Consider the following 17,882-nt stretch of genomic DNA (forward strand, 5'->3'; position numbering starts at 1 on the left):
TTACACAGAAACACCTCTTGATAAGTATGAAACTCAGTAAAATTTATCTCCTAATAGTTTTTTCTTTTGTGTTATGTGATTGTCAGAGTGACACAAAACTATTTTTATCTGGACTTCACAGATCTTCTTATTTTTACTATGGGATCAGTGACCCTACATGTTTGAAAAGTGGCAAAATAGTTAAAATTGGAACATTTCCCCCAAATCCAGGGCATATGACTTACATTTCTGTAGAAGGCAATATTATATTTCTGTCTAGTTCTGGGGTAAACATTTTCATACCTGCCAATCCAATTTGACTAATGTATTGTTTTTACAGTGCATTAGTGGAAATTAAATGGTAAATTCAGTCAAACAGCCATTTCATACATCAGAAAGGAAAATCAGTCAACACAACTGTCTGACCGAAATGAATGAAGAAAACAATTCAAGGCAAACAACTGTCCCAGTAGACTTGTATAAATACAGTAGTGGTGTCATGTGCAGAATTAATCTTTCCTCACCCTTAACTGGAGAACACTCTGCCAGCCAATTCAGTCACTCAAATGATACTGAATTATAATATTCCAGTTTCATTTACTCTCAGTTACTGGTGACTGCCCTTCCTTCTCCTCCTTCATCTGTCCGTCAGTGAGGAATGTCAGAGCAGGAGAATAGTAATATTGGCATATTGTAATGTACTGTCTTGAATTCCGCAGCTTCAAAATTCTTAGGCTAACTCAATGATCTTAAAAGAGTCTGGTGCAGAAAGGATATGTGAATTAAATGGCAGACCACCGGCTGACCCTTCCAGCACTAACATCCCTTATTCCTGGTTCTAATATATCACAGAATACTCAAGAGGAAGTTTTTGAGTGGTCAGCAGAAATATGGCTCCAAAGCAGGCACATGGAAAAGAAATGTTGTCATCTGTGATCCACTTTAAAGTTGACTTGTCTTTTACTCATAAACCAGATTCAGTGTGAATTCTCTTCTGCTGAATGTTAGAGAATCTGTTGGAGGAGTGTGGCCAATTCTTTTGATTTTTTTTACTCTCTAACATTTTTTTAGACATCTTTATTGGAGTATAATTGCTTTACAATGGTGACTTGGTTTCTGCTTTATAACAAAGTGAATCAGCTATACATATACATATATCCCCATATCTCCTCCCTCTTGCATCTCCCTCCCACCCTCCCTATCCCACCCCTCTAGGTGGTCACAAAGCACCGAGCTGATCTCCCTGTGCTATGTGGCTGCTTCCCACTAGTATCTGTTTTATATTTGGTAGTGTATGTATGTCCAAGCCACTCTGTCACTTCATCCTAGCTTACCCTTCCACCTCCCCATCTCCTCAAGTCCATTCTCTACGTCTGCATCTTTATTCCTGTCCTGCCCCTAGATTCTTCAGAACAATTTTTTTTTTTTTTTTTAGGTTCCATATGTATGTGTTAGCATACGGTATTTGTTTTTCTCTTCCTGACTTACTTCACTCTGTATGACAGACTCTAGGTCCATCCACCTCACTGCAAGTAACTCAATTTCTTTTTATGGCTGAGGAATATTCCATTGTATATATGTGCCACATCTTCTTTATCATTCATCTGTTGATGGACACTTAGGTTGCTTCCATGTCCTGGCGATTGTAAATAGTGCTGCAATGAACATGGTGGTACATGTCTCTTTTCGAATTATGGTTTTTTTAGGGTATATGCCCAGTAGTGGGATTGCTGGGTCGTACGGTAGTTCTATTTTTCGTTTTTTAAGGAACCTCCATACTGTACTCCATAGTGGCTCTATCAGTGTACATTCCCACCAACAGTGCAAGAGAGTTCCCTTTTCTCCACACCCACTCCAGCATTTATTGTTTATAGATTTTTTGATGATGGCCATTCTGACTGGTCACACAAAGAACTCTGGCATGGTGGTCATCATCTAGCTAATCCTAACATGCAGACATTTATGAGAGTAAAGTCAGGTCTTTGCCAGAGTGGGTTGCTTATTTGGGCAACTGGGTCAAATCAAGAAGGGCAAATGTAGGCTGCCAGAGTAAATAAGGAGAGGAAAAACAAAAAGAACGAGACATTATCATTCATCAGTGATTTCCCCCCCAATATTCTTAGCCTCCACCTATCTCCATCTTACTGGTAACACAGGAACTAGACTGAACAATCAGGTAAAAGGTCTCTACAGAAACTGAGTTAATATAGAAAATAAAAAAATAAAACATAAAATTGTAAATTTTCTTCCTAGGGATAATTGAGATGATAGTTCAGTAATAACGTAAGATCAGGTGAAGTCTAAAGAAATTTTAGAAAACCTGGATAAAGTAAGAAAACATCTGTTCGCCGGCATCCGAATGTTCGCGAGACACCGAGACATGTGGGCCAAGTTCTGGAGAGAAGGGAAACACAGACACAAACTTGACATTTGGTGCAGCTTTTCTCCTTGGGGCATTTGCTGATTCAACTCATACAGCCTAGGAACTGAAAAGCCAAGGAGTTCAAAAGACTCTAACCACAGAAGCCAAACGGCAAGAGCTCAAGCTAAAAGCAACAACTAATGGAATGACAGGCTACACGTATCCTTAGTCTCACAGGGCTGGCGGAACCATTACATTTAAAGCCTAACAAATACAAGGGTAGTTGGGAATAGGGAGAATCCAAACTTTCACATGGTAATCCCAAAGGGCAACACCCGTAGAGGAAGGACAAGACAGAAATAGAGCAACCTTCACACAGACTGAAAAACAGCTTTGAAGGAGCTCAAACTGAGAATGGACTAAGGTTTCCAGTCCCTATAGTAACTGTCTGCCATGGGCAAAAGGAAATCTTTTCAAGAGAACGATAACAGCATCCAGAATGTGGAGGTATCTTAATAGTTTCCTAAAATAAGTTAAGCCCAATTTTAATATAAAAAATAATTGGACATACCAGGAAAAAGACTAAATGATTAAAAGCTCAAAAAAAAAAAAAAAAAAGGACAATGTAAATAGACACAGGAGGACAAGAGTTAGTAGGCGGTTAAAAAACAAAACAAAACAACTATGATTAAACAAAGAAAATAGACACATGGCAAATAAGCATATGAAAAGATGCTACACGTTCCATGTCATCAGGGAATTTTCAATTAGAACAACAGTGAGATACCACTACACACCTATTCAAATGGCTAAAATCCAAATACTGAAATCCCAAAGTTGGTGACGATGCAGAACAACTGGAATTCTCATTTGTTGCTAGCAGGATACTTGGCAGTTTCTTACAGAACTAAACATACTTTTACCATACAGTGATCTAGTAATCATGCTCTTTTTAAAAAGTCATTATGATCAACAGGGATTTATCACCATAAAGCAGATTTTTTCAAGTAGGGTAAAGTTGGAATGAGGAAAGAAATGTCCATATCCAATATCAAAACACACTCCAAATTTCAGTAGTTTAAAAGAATCTAATACGCTGTAACAGTACATCAGTAGATTATTCAAGCAGAATAGGAACCCATGTATATGTGAGAAATAAAATATAGGGTAAATAAAGTACAGGCTGTCTTCACTGTGGAGCTATAAAAATGATCACAGAAGCTGAACTGTGCAAAGTTGATCTCAGTGATTGATGGGGAAAATATTATTGTTCTATGACCTTAAAATCTTTCTGACAAAAACACTAGAAACTTTCTTGTTTGTTATAAAGCTATAGATAGACTTAAAAAAATTAGTAAATCTTGTATTTAGTTAATACAGTGCAACCTAAAACATTAGAAGTACTGAAAATTAACATGTTTTATTCCATTGTAAAAAACTTATGAGACTTCTAGTTTTGAGTCCAGCAAGGAAGGAGCTTGGAAGTTGCCACTCTGTCCTAACAGGTAAATATCTGGACACACTGAAAAATCAACAATTCTTCTTAGATTCATTAGAGAAGTGAGGTCACAGGAAAAATCACCGTGCCCAAAACTGGAGAGGCAGATGGCAGATACAGAGAGTAACAACTTACCGGAACAGAAACCCAAGAGCAGAAATCTCTGTGGAAAGCAATGGTGAGGTAGGAAAACCTGAACTATATTTGAAGGATTGCTGGAGGCTTGTGTGGAAAAGTCTGTGAGGTAAAAACTCCAGGGAAGCCCCTATCCTTTTGCGACTTTTGTCTCTTGAGCTCTACCAGGTTGTGACTACCAGGTGAAGGTCAAAGGAAAATCCCCTTGGAATTCTGGCAGGGGGAGGGTGCAAGGAGCAATTTTGAAATACACCAGAGCATTCTGCTGTTCTTCATAAGGCCTGCCCTCAGGAGAAACGGTTTTACCAGAGGCCTAACCTATGGGGTTTTGTCAGAGCCTAACTGACCTGGGGGAAGGGAAATATCCTACCGTGACCCCTGCCGGCCACTGGGTTTCACCTAAGGTGAGGGAAAATACTGAGAGGCACTTGTGACATTCATAGCTGAGGAGCACATGCTCATTATAAGACTGAGACCTAATCATAAGACTATGCAATGCTTCTATAACACCACATCTCTAAAGGACTATGTACTGCAGTGAATTTCACCAGTGCATCGTGTCTGGATTTTCAAGGAAGAGAAAAGTGAATCATATAAAATGCCTGATTAAACCGAGAAATGGCAGAAAAAGAGTGGAATGTAAAAAAGGAACAAAGAACACTGGCAATAAATATGAAACAGTAACAAATATGGTAGGTATTAATCCAATGATATCAATAATCATTTTAAATACCAATGGTATAAATACACCAGTTAAAAGACAGAGATGGTCACAGAGGATCGATAAACAAGATCCAAATATAAGAAATCTACTTTAAATATGAAGGCACATATAGCTTAAAAGTAAAGGGTTGGGGAAAGCTACATCATGCTAACTAATTAAAAGAAAGTGTGAGAAGCTGTATCAATCTCAGACAAAGCAGAGTTAAGAGCAAAGAAAATTATCAGACACAGAGGGACATTCCATAATGATAAAGGGGTCAATTCTCCAAGAAGACATAACAATTCTTCATGTTTATGTGCCTAACAACAAAGCATCAAAATTCGTGAGACAACAACTGATAGAACTGCAAGGAGAAAGAGATAAATCCACTATCATAGCTGGAGATTTCTACACCGCTTTATCATAAATGGACAAATCCATCAGGGAGAAAATCAGTACAGACATAGCTGAATTCAGCAACACCATCGACCAAATGGATACAATAAACATCTACAGACTACTTCAACAACAGCAGAATACACATTGTCTCAAGCTCACATGAAGTACACACGAAGACAAACCACATTCTAGGCCATAAAACACACTCTAACAAATTTAAAATGTCAGAAATCATATAAAGTCTGTTCTCAGACTGCAGCGAGGTCAAACTGGAAGTCAAGAAGAAAAACAAAGCTGGAAAATTCCAAAATACTTGAAGGTTAAACGGTTCAATTCTAAGCAATACATGGACCTTGCTGTCTGTATGTGAACTGAATAACATGCACAGTGACCAATCACCTACAGACTTTGAAAGAAGGGACCTGATTGTTCACTGACCATGATACACATCTGTTATATCCCGGGTGATTTGTGGAGTTAAGAACTAGCTGTGAAGTTTGTACTTTATGCCCTTCCTCACAGTTAATATGGCAGTAACTGAAATTTGATGGTTTTGTTGTGGTCCTGGGATTATTTAACTAAATCATGGTAACTGAAATTCATGCATGGGCAAACTGTTCAGAGCGAGGACTGCATGTGTAGCATACATTGGGTAACATTCCATTGCAAGAAACAAATACCTAGAAGACTGTAAGATAGGATGAGAAATCATACTCTTGTTATGAGGAAGTCTGTCCCTAAGCAGAACATGAAACTGAGATATCATAAAGAAAAAGGCGAGTTGATTTGACTTGATAAAAATTAAAGAATTCTGCACAGCAAAAGGCAACCCAAACATAAAGATAACTGACAAACTGGGAAACCAAATATAAATATCTGACCATGGATTTGGCCAACAATTCCTTTTCTTCACAATAGTATGAGGAGGGAAAATCTCAGTGAGTCAAACCTCATGAATCAATAGATGAGAGGTTAGACTAAAGTTCTCATATGGTGTGGATTTAATTTTATGGAATGCAACTTACCTTCCAACAGAAAATGTGAGTATTACCAGTCTTATGAAGATTAGAGAAACCTTGAGTAACTGTGTGATAGATGCATCTCTTTCCTGTTCTATAAGAGGAGGAGAACAATGAACAGAATGTCTATTTCTCCAGGGCAGAATTCCAATATTGCCTCTGTACCACTGAGCCTTGTAAAACATCGAAGCGGACAGTCTTTAGCAAATCACTCTTAAAGAGTCAAGAGGGAAAGAAATGGAAAGGCTAATGAACTTGCCAATGACCTATGTAGCCCTGACTGCTGAAAACAGCGATGATGGGAAATATGTGATGCCACGTATGTGAAACTTGAAGAGCACAGAGATTCAAATGGAGTAGAGTAGGGAAGAATGCCTCTGATAACCCACCCAAGTTGAATTATTTATAGTCTCAACTGGGAAATGTTGATTAAGAAATGAGAGGAAACAGGCAAGAGCGGCCCCTGAAATTGTGCCTAAATACCTCCAATATTCCTAAGGAATCCCGCGGACAACTGTGTCAGAGCGGAGCTGACAAAGGGAGTATATAGTAAGCGCAGAGGTCATGCCCTTGTCAGCCAGCATACGGAGAGCATTACTGATCCTCAGCAAATCATTACTGATCCTCAGGAAAATGTACTGTGACTGGGTCCAAAACCTGACTGGAATTTTCCATAGATGTGTGATATTGGAGATGGGTTTGCAGCTGCACTTGCCAAATCACCTTTGCAAAGCACAGTAGGCCACAGCCAGAGGAGCAAAGGCTGCTCTGCTCTTTCTCAAGCAGAAAAGGATTTTAGAAGTGCCCACTTCTGTCCCACAAAGGATGGGGATAGCAGATTACGAATTAGTGATTAGCACAGTATCTGTGATCCCTCGGCTAATTTCCGTCTTGAAGCTGGGATATAAAGACTCAGGTGTTGGGTGATGAGCCACAAGCCGTCTGAACAGGTGCTTAATCAGGACTGGACAGGATGAATTCAGGCCTGGGCATCTGGCATCTGGTTCCAGCCCTTTTCCTGGCAGTTAACCTTTAGACATGTCCCTGACACCTTTGCATCTGTAGCTTTTCGTTGTTGTTGTCAGGTTGTTTAAATGTGTAAAATGGTGATAACACTACTTGGTGGCATATTCTATTTTAAAAAACCTTCCATTACTCCACGCACATCAAACAGTAAATGCGTTCTCTTAGTAAACCTGCATAACAATTTTCTGAACTCTTGTGCTCTGGGCAAGACTTATGAATACAGCAGGCAAATAAAGTGAAAGGTGAGACAGTACATAGTGTTGTATTCAATTGGGTCTTGATACCCAAGTGTGACTCTTCACCAAGGATTATGCAGTAGTTCAGGACACAGATTAAAGTTGTTTAGAGTGTGTCCTAAAGTCTCACTGGCAGAATTTAAATCTCTACTCTGGAAATTGTAGACCTGAGACAAATTGCTTCCCTCAACTTCATTTCCTGCATCTGAGAAAGATAATAGTATCTACCTTGTAGTAGACTGAATAATACCATTGCCCCCAAATGTCCACATTCTAATCCCCAGAACCTGTGAATGTCACCTTAAATGGCAGAAGGGACTTTGCCAGTGGGATGAAAGTAAGGGTTTTGAGATGGGGAGATTCTCCTGGACTACCTGGATGGACCCAAATGTAACCACTGGTATTCTCATAAGAGAGAGGCAGAGGGAGTTTTTACTCCAAAGAGAATGTGATGATGAAGTTGGGGTTGGATTGATGTGGCCAGAAGTCAAGGAATGCTGGCAAGGAAACAGATTCTCCCTTGGAGCCTCTAGAAGGAGGATGGACGGCCTTGTCAACTCCTCGTTCCAGCCCAGGGAAACTGGTTCTGGACCTCTCTCTTCCAGAACCATAAGAAAATAAGTGTGTTTTGTTTTAAGCAAGCACATTTGTAGTAATTTGTTACAGCAGCCCTAGGAAACTAATGCGTACCTCATAGGAACTATTTCTCCAATTAAAATGTGTGCCTGGAAACACACTTGGTGGCATGTCTGACACATGGTAGGTACGCTACTGTAGGTCGTTCTTGGAAACTGAAGCCTTGGTTTTGAGGGATCATCAAAACCAGTACAGTGGTTGCCGTGTTTCTCCTTGTTCATCCTGGTGACAAACCTGGTAGAGAGAGCTCCATCCTTTCCCACAGGATGCCCACCCCAGTACTTAGAGGGAAGAGGCTATGTCTCACTTAAGGCACCTTCCTCTTTTCCTTTCTACTTTTTTTTTCATTCATCTTCATCCAACTGGCCTTTCTAAATTTTAAAGAAAACAAGACCATTTCTCGATGGATTCAGATACTACCCCAAGTTAATATTCCAACCAAGTTCTTGTTCTTCCGGGTCTCATCACCAGAAATTTCTGAGCCTAAATCCTCTCTAGTTTTTAGGATCACCCATTTTCTCATTTCTCCCTTCTCTAGTTCAGAGTCTTGTCAGTTTAGTCCTTTCCCTAACCACAACTTATAATAAGGTGACACAGCAAAGTGATGAAAGTCTAGACGGTCTGGTTTTAGTCCTGGGTTTTTGCCACCTACTTACTGTGTGGCATTAGGCAAGCTATTCAACCTCTCTGGGCCTCAGTTTCCCCAAAAAAAGGTGAATATTACATACCTATAGGGTTGCCATTATGAGGATTCAGTGAGTTAATATTTGCTAAGCACTTAGAATAGTACTTGTTGTAGTCTAAGCACTACAGTTGTGCTTGTTAATAACAGTAATTGCAATTCCAAGCGTAAAACTTACTCAGCTTTCTGTCATAACTTTGAAAGGTTGGTCTATCTTTTGGCCGGCGTTTCAGGTAACTGAGTCGAGGCACGGGCTGAGGCATTGCTACCACTGGGTGGTGTGTTCCCAGAACTTGGAACAGCGGTGTGAAATGGGTAGTAGTTCTACTTGGAGACGGGGCAGACTGGACAATGACGGCCCGGGAAGGAGGTGTGGTGTCCATAGCTTCGGGGTCAGAGGTGCCGCCTGCTGAATGACCAATGGCAGCCAAAGCCGTAAATGGGGGGCTGGGGAAAACAGGGGCAGAATGGACAGTGACGGCCCGGGAAGGAGGTGTGGTGTCCATAGCTTCGGGGTCAGAGGTGCCGCCTGCTGAATGACCAATGGCAGCCGAAGCTGTAAATGGGGGGCTGGGGAAAACGGGGGCAGAATGGACAGTGACGGCCCGGGAAGGAGGTGTGGTGTCCATAGCTTCAGGGTCAGAGGTGCCGCCTGCTGAATGACCAATGGCAGCCGAAGCCGTAAATGGGGGGCTGGGGAAAACAGGGGCAGAATGGACAATGCCGGCCTGGGAAGGAGGTGTGGTGTCCATAGCTTCCATATCAGAGCTGCTGCCTGCCTGATCTGAGAAAAGAGAGTGAAAGTGGGAGAGCTTCTCCCTAGCTTCTAACTCTTCTCGAGGTCTAGCACGCACTGGACAGCTCAGCCTGGTGCTGTGACATTCCATTGTACGTGTCACAGAGCAAGGGCAGGCGGGGGCGGGGGTGGGGCGGGGGCCACAGGCAAGCCCAGCCCGTGGAGAAACCCGGCCCAAGGACAAAGAGCCCGAACTCTTCTGGGACTTCTCGCTGTGGGTGGCAGGTGTTTGGCACCGGATGGGCCACCGTGCGGAGACTGTTGGGGACTCTGGAAGCCTTCTCCTCCAGAGCTCACCCTGCCTGGGCACCAGCTCTGCAGGTGTTGCGTTTAATGTTGTCCCAGAGGTCTCTTAGGCTGTCTTCATTTCTTTTCATTCTTTTTTCTTTAGTCTGTTCCGCAGCAGTGAATTCCACCGTTCTGTCTTCCAGGTCACTTATCCGTTCTTCTGCCGCCGTTATTCTGCTATTGATTCCTTCTAGTGTAGTTTTCATTTCAGTTATTGTATTGGTCATCTCTGTTTGTTTGTTCTTTAATTCTTCTAGGTCTTTGTTAATCATTTCTTGCATCTTCTCAATCTTTGCCTCCATTCTTATTCCGAGGTCCTGGATCATCTTCACTATCATTATTCTGAATTCTTTTTCTGGAAGGCTGCCTATCTCCACTTCATTGAGTTGTTTTTCTGGGGTTTTATCTTGTTCCTTCATCTGGTATGTAGCCCTCTGCCTTTTCATCTTGTCTGTCTTTCTGTAAATGTGGTTTTTGGTCCACAGGCTGCAGGACTGTAGTTTTCCTTGCTTCTGCTGTCTGCCCTCTGGTGGTTGAGGCTATCTAAGAGGCTTGATGGGAGGCTCTGATGGTGGGTAGAGCTGACTGTTGCTGTGGTGGTCAGAGCTCAGTAAAACTTTAATCCACTTGACTGCTGATGGGTGGGGGCTGGGTTCCCTCCCTGATGGTTGTTTTGCCTGAGGCAACCCAACACTGGAGCCTACCTGGGCTCTTTGGTGGGGCTAATGGCAGACTCTGGGAGGGCTCACGCCAAAGAGTACTTCCCAGAACCTCCGCTGCCAGTGTCCTTGTCCCCACGGTGAAACAGAGCCAGCCCCCGCCTCTGCAGGAGACCCTCCAACACTAGCAGGTAGGTCTGGTTCAGCCTCCCCCAGGGTCACTGCTCCTTCCCCCGGGACCCGATGTGCACACTGTTCCGTGTGCGCCCTCCAAGAGTGGGGTCTCTGTTTCCCCCAGTCCTGTCGAAGTCCTGCAATCAATTCCCACTAGGCTTCAAAGTCTGATTCTCTAGGAATTCCTCCTCCCGTTGCCGGACCCCCAGGTTGGGAAGCCTGACGTGGGGCTCAGAACCTCCACTCCAGTGGGTGGACTTCTGTGGTATAAGTGTTCGCCAGTCTGTGAGTCACCCACCCAGCAGTTATGGGATTTGATTTTATTGTGATTGCGCCCCCTCCTACCGTCTCATTGTGGCTTCTCCTTTGTCTTTGGATGTGGGGTATCTTTTTCGGTGAGTTTCAGTGTCTTCCTGTCGATGATTGTCCAGCAGCCAGTTGTGATTCTGGTGCTCTCGAAGAGGGAGTGAGAGCACGTCCTTCTACTCTGCCATCTTGGTTAATCTTCCCTATAACAGCCAGAATGTCTCTGGATGAAAACAGAATAAAATTAAAGCAATATTTTTCACCTCCTCATTCCTCTAGTGGCTTCCTTTCATCTTCGTTTCTCTCTCAGTCCAAACCTGGTCAGTCTGATTCTCGCTTTCTGACCACTCTCACTATCTTTTGAAGCACAGAACCGTGAATCCACTCTTCCGATAAATCTAAGATTCATGACATCTTCTGCACTCATAACTGAATTTCTAGACATCTCATTCCTGGGATAAGTTCCATCATTCCAGTTGCTTATAGGAATTCAAGACAACGTTAGTATACAATGTTCTGTTACATATCTTTGTTTTAGGACAAGCATACTGACCTTGAGGTGAGACTGAAGGAAACAACAAATCCAGGAAGAAAGTGTGAAAGAGAACGTTAGAAAAAACTTAGTGAGGGCGATATTCAGAAATAATATTATTCACAGACATAGACAAAATATAAAGCACAGGATTAGAGAAGGGAAAGGCGTCACACAGATTCTGCACTGGCAACAAAAATTAGTCATTTCAGATTTTCAACAAGTGTATTTTCATATTAGATTACACCACTGTACCTTAATGTAAGTTTCTAAAAGAACAAATTTTGTCTAAAATTTACCATTTCCTAGGGCAGGAAAAAAAGTAGTTTCTTAAACACAAAGGAAAAGAAAAGAAGGCTAGCTGCTCCCCTTCTCGTTTAAGTAGCTAACTGTGATCCTACAACGTCAGTCAGCTTAGTTCTAGACACACCCATCTTAGAACTGACAACTCCTTTACCCACCCCAGTCCATGTCTTAGACCCAAGTCATCCAGGAGCAAAAGTAGAAAAACACTGACAGCTTCAGTTATTCTGTAGAAAACAGAACTCTAATTCATTTGGAAGATTTTGAAATAATTTTCTCAAATGTGAAAATAATGTTTCCCTAATTACACCCATTATTTCTCATTCCAAATCTATCAAATCCACCCCCAAAGGCACAATCTAAAAGCAATAATGAAGACTATATGGCTCTATAAACATCAATTCATTTCCAATACTGCTCAGCAGAAAGAGATGCAAAGTAGCCATGATTCCTATTCCTACCTTAGCACGAAGCCCCTGAGGTTCATTACTGCTTTTCATAACAACAGGCAGTTTTCCCTTTTTAAAAATTAATCAATTTCATTGAAAGTAGTATCGATATTATCCTCCAAATACTTAAGACTTCTAACAGCCAGTGCCATCCAGCTCACCTTCAGGATCTAAATTTTACTTTAAGAATCTAAAACAAGAAGTTTATTTCTTGAATGCAAGCACCATTTCAACTTGCACTTTAATGTTTTCTAATATTTCAGTACTAAAACGAGAGTTTTTTAAAACTCATTGTCAGAATAATGAAAGGCAAGGATAACAAGATTTATGATCGCCATCACATAAGATAAATAGATGAAAAACAGAGAAACAAAATGACAAACAAAACTCCTCACAACCACACAGCAAATACGTAGTGGATCCGTGAGAGGAATGTAGGTCTACTGACACACCTCCTGGACATACTTTATATGTCCTATGATGCTTACAGACTCCTGAAGGGATCTACAAAAATCCACGGATCTTTGGCATTTGGAAAACAGTGTAGAATGCAGACAATGTTCAAAGTCAAAGAGAGGCCAATCATTTATCTAAATGACTGTTCCCAATGATCTTTTTTATTTTTGTTGGTTAGGACACATTACGTTAGAATAATTTTAGATCAGTGATGACACTCACTGAAATCTCATATAGATGCAAAGTTTTATATGAGACACGAGAAAATCCCTGAAAAAAGAAAAATTAAGCTTATTCCTGTCGAGAGTGAGCAACCTTAAGGATCTTTTTAACTATTTTACAGTTCAGGAGTCATATTTCACTTTGGCATCAAACTTTAGCTCTTGGGAAATAAATTTAGGAGAAAAAAAATCTGCATATAGAATAACTATATATAATTCTAATGTTTCCAGTGTCAAGTAAAAACTTGAGGTAACCATCAAAATTTCTATCAAGACTGTAATAAATTATAAGGTGCTGTGCCCACAAGAAACTTTAGGAAGATGGCCTAATAGAACTGACTATGTAAAGCGGTGTGATTTATTCTTCTTTTAAATGAAATCAGTGAAATTCATCTAGGAGGACGAAGGAAGAAACAAGCGGCCCCCCCCCAGAAAGCAAGCTGAAGCCAGCAGGATCTGATAAAGAACCAGTCGCCTTCCGTTACAACACTCGCAGCATCTCGTTTTCCCTTTTTCTTTTCGTTTTTTTAAACACAACCCATTCTCCCTCAAGAAAGCACACACAATCACCACACTCATTTCTCCTCTATTCCAGCTACGTCAAGACCACATTCACCAACACTGTCCTTCGTGGATCAAAGATACATGACTATAAATTTAAAAGTAAGGAAATGCTTTAAGGAACCATTTTCCTCATCAATTGTATACTAGTTTACGCCAAATCTATATACAGCTTAATATTAATTTCCCTATGGGAGATTTCTGAAGACATTAAGCTGAATGATCAATTCGGGATTTCTTTACAGAAAAAATATTTACAAATATGAAGATTAAATATGTAGGTTTATATTCTCAGGTTATACTGTGCCATAGATGCTTGAATGTACTGTGATACCAATATAAAATCACAAACATAAAACCCACTTTCCAAATGAAAATGTCAACAAAAATTTTAGGTCAACCTAAGCAAATAAACTTTCAGGATGCAGTTAAAACAGTCAAATATCTAATGATAATAGTAAACATATTCAGCTGGCTACACACATTTAAAATGGAATACATGAGAAGATAACGTTAATTTGGAAATACTTCCTTCCACCCCCAGCCACTGAAATAATTTTATTCACTCTCTTTGCGCACATCTTCAATATCAATTCACCAAAGGAAGAAGATGTGCCATTACTTTATGTATTACCAAGAAATAAAAAAATATATACCAATTAAATCACGCCATTATTTATTCACGTATCCCAGTTTCAGTGATGTTAAAATGTAAAAATACAAGTTAGAATTGGTATTTCACTGTGACAGAAGAGGAGAGAGGTTATCTATACTTTTGTTTAACCTGCAGATAGAAAAGTAATCCTACTGAATTATATTAAATAAGAATATTTAATGCATATGCGTTTACTTATATTTTTACAGAAAGAAAAGTATATGGGCAATGGTAAACATATTACAAACATATAGAAGAAACAAATATAAAAATATATTCACTATAACAAACAAGGGTATAAGGGACTATTAAATCTCCATCTGCTTGATCAACGGTCTGAATGTGTGGGGGATGGAAAGATAAAAGTGAAGAAATGTGGGATGATTAGACAGTAAAATGAGAAAGGAGCTGTGTCTCTACGTTTTAATGTATGTATTTATTGGGCCCACAACAATGTACAGTCCTGGGACAGAATGTGATAGATACTATAACAAAAGCACACACACACACAAAAAAAAAAAAAAAAAGGAAAGAGACATTACTACCTAAGAGAGGTCAGTAAAGTTTTTTTTTTCCCCAAAAAAAGATAACAATTAAAAGGGGTCAAATCCCCACAAATGAATAAGGGGAAAGAAAATTTTAGTCAAAGAGAAAATACTCAGAAAAAGCAGATAACAAAAAAGCATTCACCTCCTAATTCTAAAGCCCAGTTTTAAAGAAAACAGAGTTAAATCTACTAATATCAGACCAAAAGTTGGAAATATCTTGTAAACTCTAAGTTTGCCAACACATTTTGAAAGATTTATAAAAAGTAAAAATAACTCCGTTTTCATTACATAAAATTTCAGGTACTAGTAAGCTTTAAAAACAAATAAAAAAACTTAAAAGGTCATATCTTCGAGCCATGAGGATTTAAGCCTAGCAACTATCTTCCCTAAATTCTCCAAATACCACCAGAGAAGTACTTTCTCTTACACATGCACGCGTGCAAATAACACCACAGACTAAATCTCACTCCCGGCATGATGGGAAAACGACCCCATTCTTTGTGTTCAAGCTCAGTTCATTATGTTCATCTTGAACTACAGAAGTATAGATTCCTCTCACTTACCAAAATGAGGTTAACAGTTACTGCTGTAGCAATTTAGACAGTTAATTCAGGGGCTAACTACCTTGAGCCTGAATTCTGAGCAAACTGGGAACACCCTTGCTTTAAAAAAAAAAATCAAGCAGCTCCAAATCTTATGAATACATCATATACCAGTTGTTTAATAGAGCCAGTTGTTTATAAACCAGAATGTAGTTCCCTTGGAAACATTATAAACACAGGTTAAGTTTTCTTGCTAGTCCACAAAATTTAAGTTTAATCATGATGTAAAAGCCTAGAACTAATAGTTCTAGATGAGGTCTGGAAAAGACAGTTAGCAAAGAAAATGAAAGCAACCATCACAAAGCAGAAAAACTAAGTTTCCTCCTAATAAAAACCTAATATAAATCTACTTACGAGACTGGCCCCAAAATGTGCTTATGTACCTATACGTGTGTGTGTGTGTGTGTGTGTGTGTGTGTGTGTGTGTGTGTATGTATGTAAATAACAACACTGATTCCTGGTTCTCTTGCCTTTGTCAGAATAGTACCAGTAGCAGCACACTATCCTGGCTTTCCCTCTCCATTTTACATCTCCATCTACGTTACAGTTCTAGGACCTAAAATTAGGAGCCTAGGATCCAAAACAACCTGCTAGCCTTCTATCCAAACAACCTCTCAAGCCATTATCATTTAATACTGGTCACAAAAATTAGAAGACCAGACTTAAGAGTCTGAAGTTCAACAAGAAGTCCCTTTTCCGTAATAATTCTGTATCCTGGGGCACACATCAATTGAGTATGTTAAGTATGACTTCCCAGGAGAGCTCAACCAGACCGCAAATGGAAACCTCCTCACTGAAATTTCTAGGTACCGGCAAGCTGTGGAAGAACGCCTCTGCCAGCATTGCCTACAGAGGAAAAGTCCGCTCCTTGCTGGAGCTTTCGTCTTCTGAGGCTAGATGATAAACTCCTGGAAGGCAGAGATTTTGTTTGCTTTGTTCCCTGTTGTGTCCCCAGAGCCCAGAACAGTGACCCGCAAATAAGAGCCTTCATAAGTAGAAAAATTCATTCATTCATTAATGAAGAAGGAAAGGGTATATACTTTGTGGCAAAGAGGAGAGTGAGTTACGGAGAGAAAAACTAAACTCACAGATTGGCTATTATTCTCAAGAGCTTGATAACTACAAATCTTACTAACAGTAGTGTTTTTAGAGATGCATATTTAAAGGGAGAGTAACCAGGTAAAAGGAATAAGGAATAAAAAGAACTTTAGGGTTTTCAAAGATTAAACATGTCTAAGAAAACATGTCCTTTCTTCTCATCTTTTAATCCCTCTTATAAATTTCAAAACACAACCCCAAATGAAATCTACATCCATTAAAATTCCAGTTTTTATATTCCCACAAATCAGGAAATACAGTAAATCCAAATTTCTTATAAATTATTTAAGTTACACAATAATATTCTATTATTCTTTACATCACTGAAAATTCCTAACTTTCATAAACCAAAGGCAATCCTTGATACCTAAATTATGTGAAAAATCAGAAGATGGGTGTCATTCTCCAAACATAAAAGTTGCTAAGTGGGATGCTGAATGTAATTTAAATAAACCTCACATTAGAGTAAAAATTGAGGATTTCTAGTGCAAACACCAAACTCTGCAGATTCATTAGTGCTTCTGTATCAGAAAAAAAAAGGTAATAAAGCAAATACAGAAGCAAAATTATGCACGGGGGATAATGCTCCCAGTATACTGCCATGGCATGGGTATTTAGCTAAAGGGACGTGAGTGAAAGAGCAGACAACAAGCAATTCTTTCAGGAGTCTGAAAAGATACTACTATCAGAATTTCATCAGCCTACATTACTAAACATTTTAAACATTATGCCAAAGAAAAGGCTATTCATCGTGCATCTAAATAGAAACCATAATATGCTCACTTGAGAAGAGAAATATTCAATTTACATTTTGGGTTCCTCATGCTAATCGAAATCAATCTACTTATATAACACGTCAATCTTTAGGTTTGTTTTTACTATTATTTTCTCCCTTAAAATCATCTGTGGAGACTATCCAGAACCGCCAGGTGATGACTTTCTTGAAGTGTCAACCTGGGTAGGCTACAGCACCCAGTTAACTTAATCCAACACTAATCTACACGTTGCTATGAAGGTATTTTGCGGATATAAGTAAAGCCTACAATCCATTTAAGTAAAGGAGATTACTATCCCAGATAATCGAAGTGGGCTATCTCAATTCTTTGGAAGGCCCTAAAAGCAGGTTTCCCAAGGAAAGAAAAGAAATTTTGCCTGCGGACCACCGTTCTGGCCCATGCCCACGGGAGTTCTATCCTGCAGGTGATCTCCTCCTGACAGCTTTCCCATACACATTTCAGACTCGCTTAGCCAGCTGCTGACAATCATGCAAGACAATTCCTTGTAATAAAACGGATATATATGTATCATATATATATAAATATATGTATGTATCTCTCCTACTGGTTCTGCCTCTCTGGTTGAACTCCAACTGATACACACCACAGTACGGAATATAAATTTAGAAATAGTACTTCTTCGATTTAATTGGGAAAAATATTTTGTATTTGCAGATGTATGGGTAGGCCTACATAATCCTCGTTTTAAAATTGCAGTAGCTCAAGACACTGGTACAACACTAAATCATCTGACAGGAACTACCATTGTTCTGGAAGAGCAGT

The 17,882-nt window shown here is 39.8% G+C and overlaps 1 protein-coding gene across 23 annotated transcripts in view; it reads right to left on the bottom strand.

Moving 5' to 3' along the window:
• Positions 1 to 17,882, bottom strand: part of LOC132362734 (ELKS/Rab6-interacting/CAST family member 1-like) — a 187,013-nt gene that overhangs the window by 106,675 nt on the left and 62,456 nt on the right. For 2 of the 23 annotated variants that reach the window (XM_059917717.1, XM_059917715.1), the window contains exon 1: positions 8,854 to 10,995. The exons of 18 other annotated variants lie outside the window; for them this stretch is intronic. In XM_059917717.1, the coding sequence (XP_059773700.1) occupies positions 8,854 to 9,562 (709 nt within the window). In that variant the 5' untranslated portion in view covers positions 9,563 to 10,995. Of the gene's footprint in view, positions 1 to 3,707; positions 6,190 to 8,853; positions 11,122 to 17,882 lie in introns of those variants that run through there. 3 more of the 23 variants (XR_009502449.1, XM_059917714.1, XR_009502450.1) reach the window with 3 other exon arrangements.

This window comes from Balaenoptera ricei, chromosome 3 (genome assembly GCF_028023285.1).
Source record: "Balaenoptera ricei isolate mBalRic1 chromosome 3, mBalRic1.hap2, whole genome shotgun sequence".
In the NCBI taxonomy this organism is placed as follows: domain Eukaryota; kingdom Metazoa; phylum Chordata; class Mammalia; order Artiodactyla; family Balaenopteridae; genus Balaenoptera; species Balaenoptera ricei.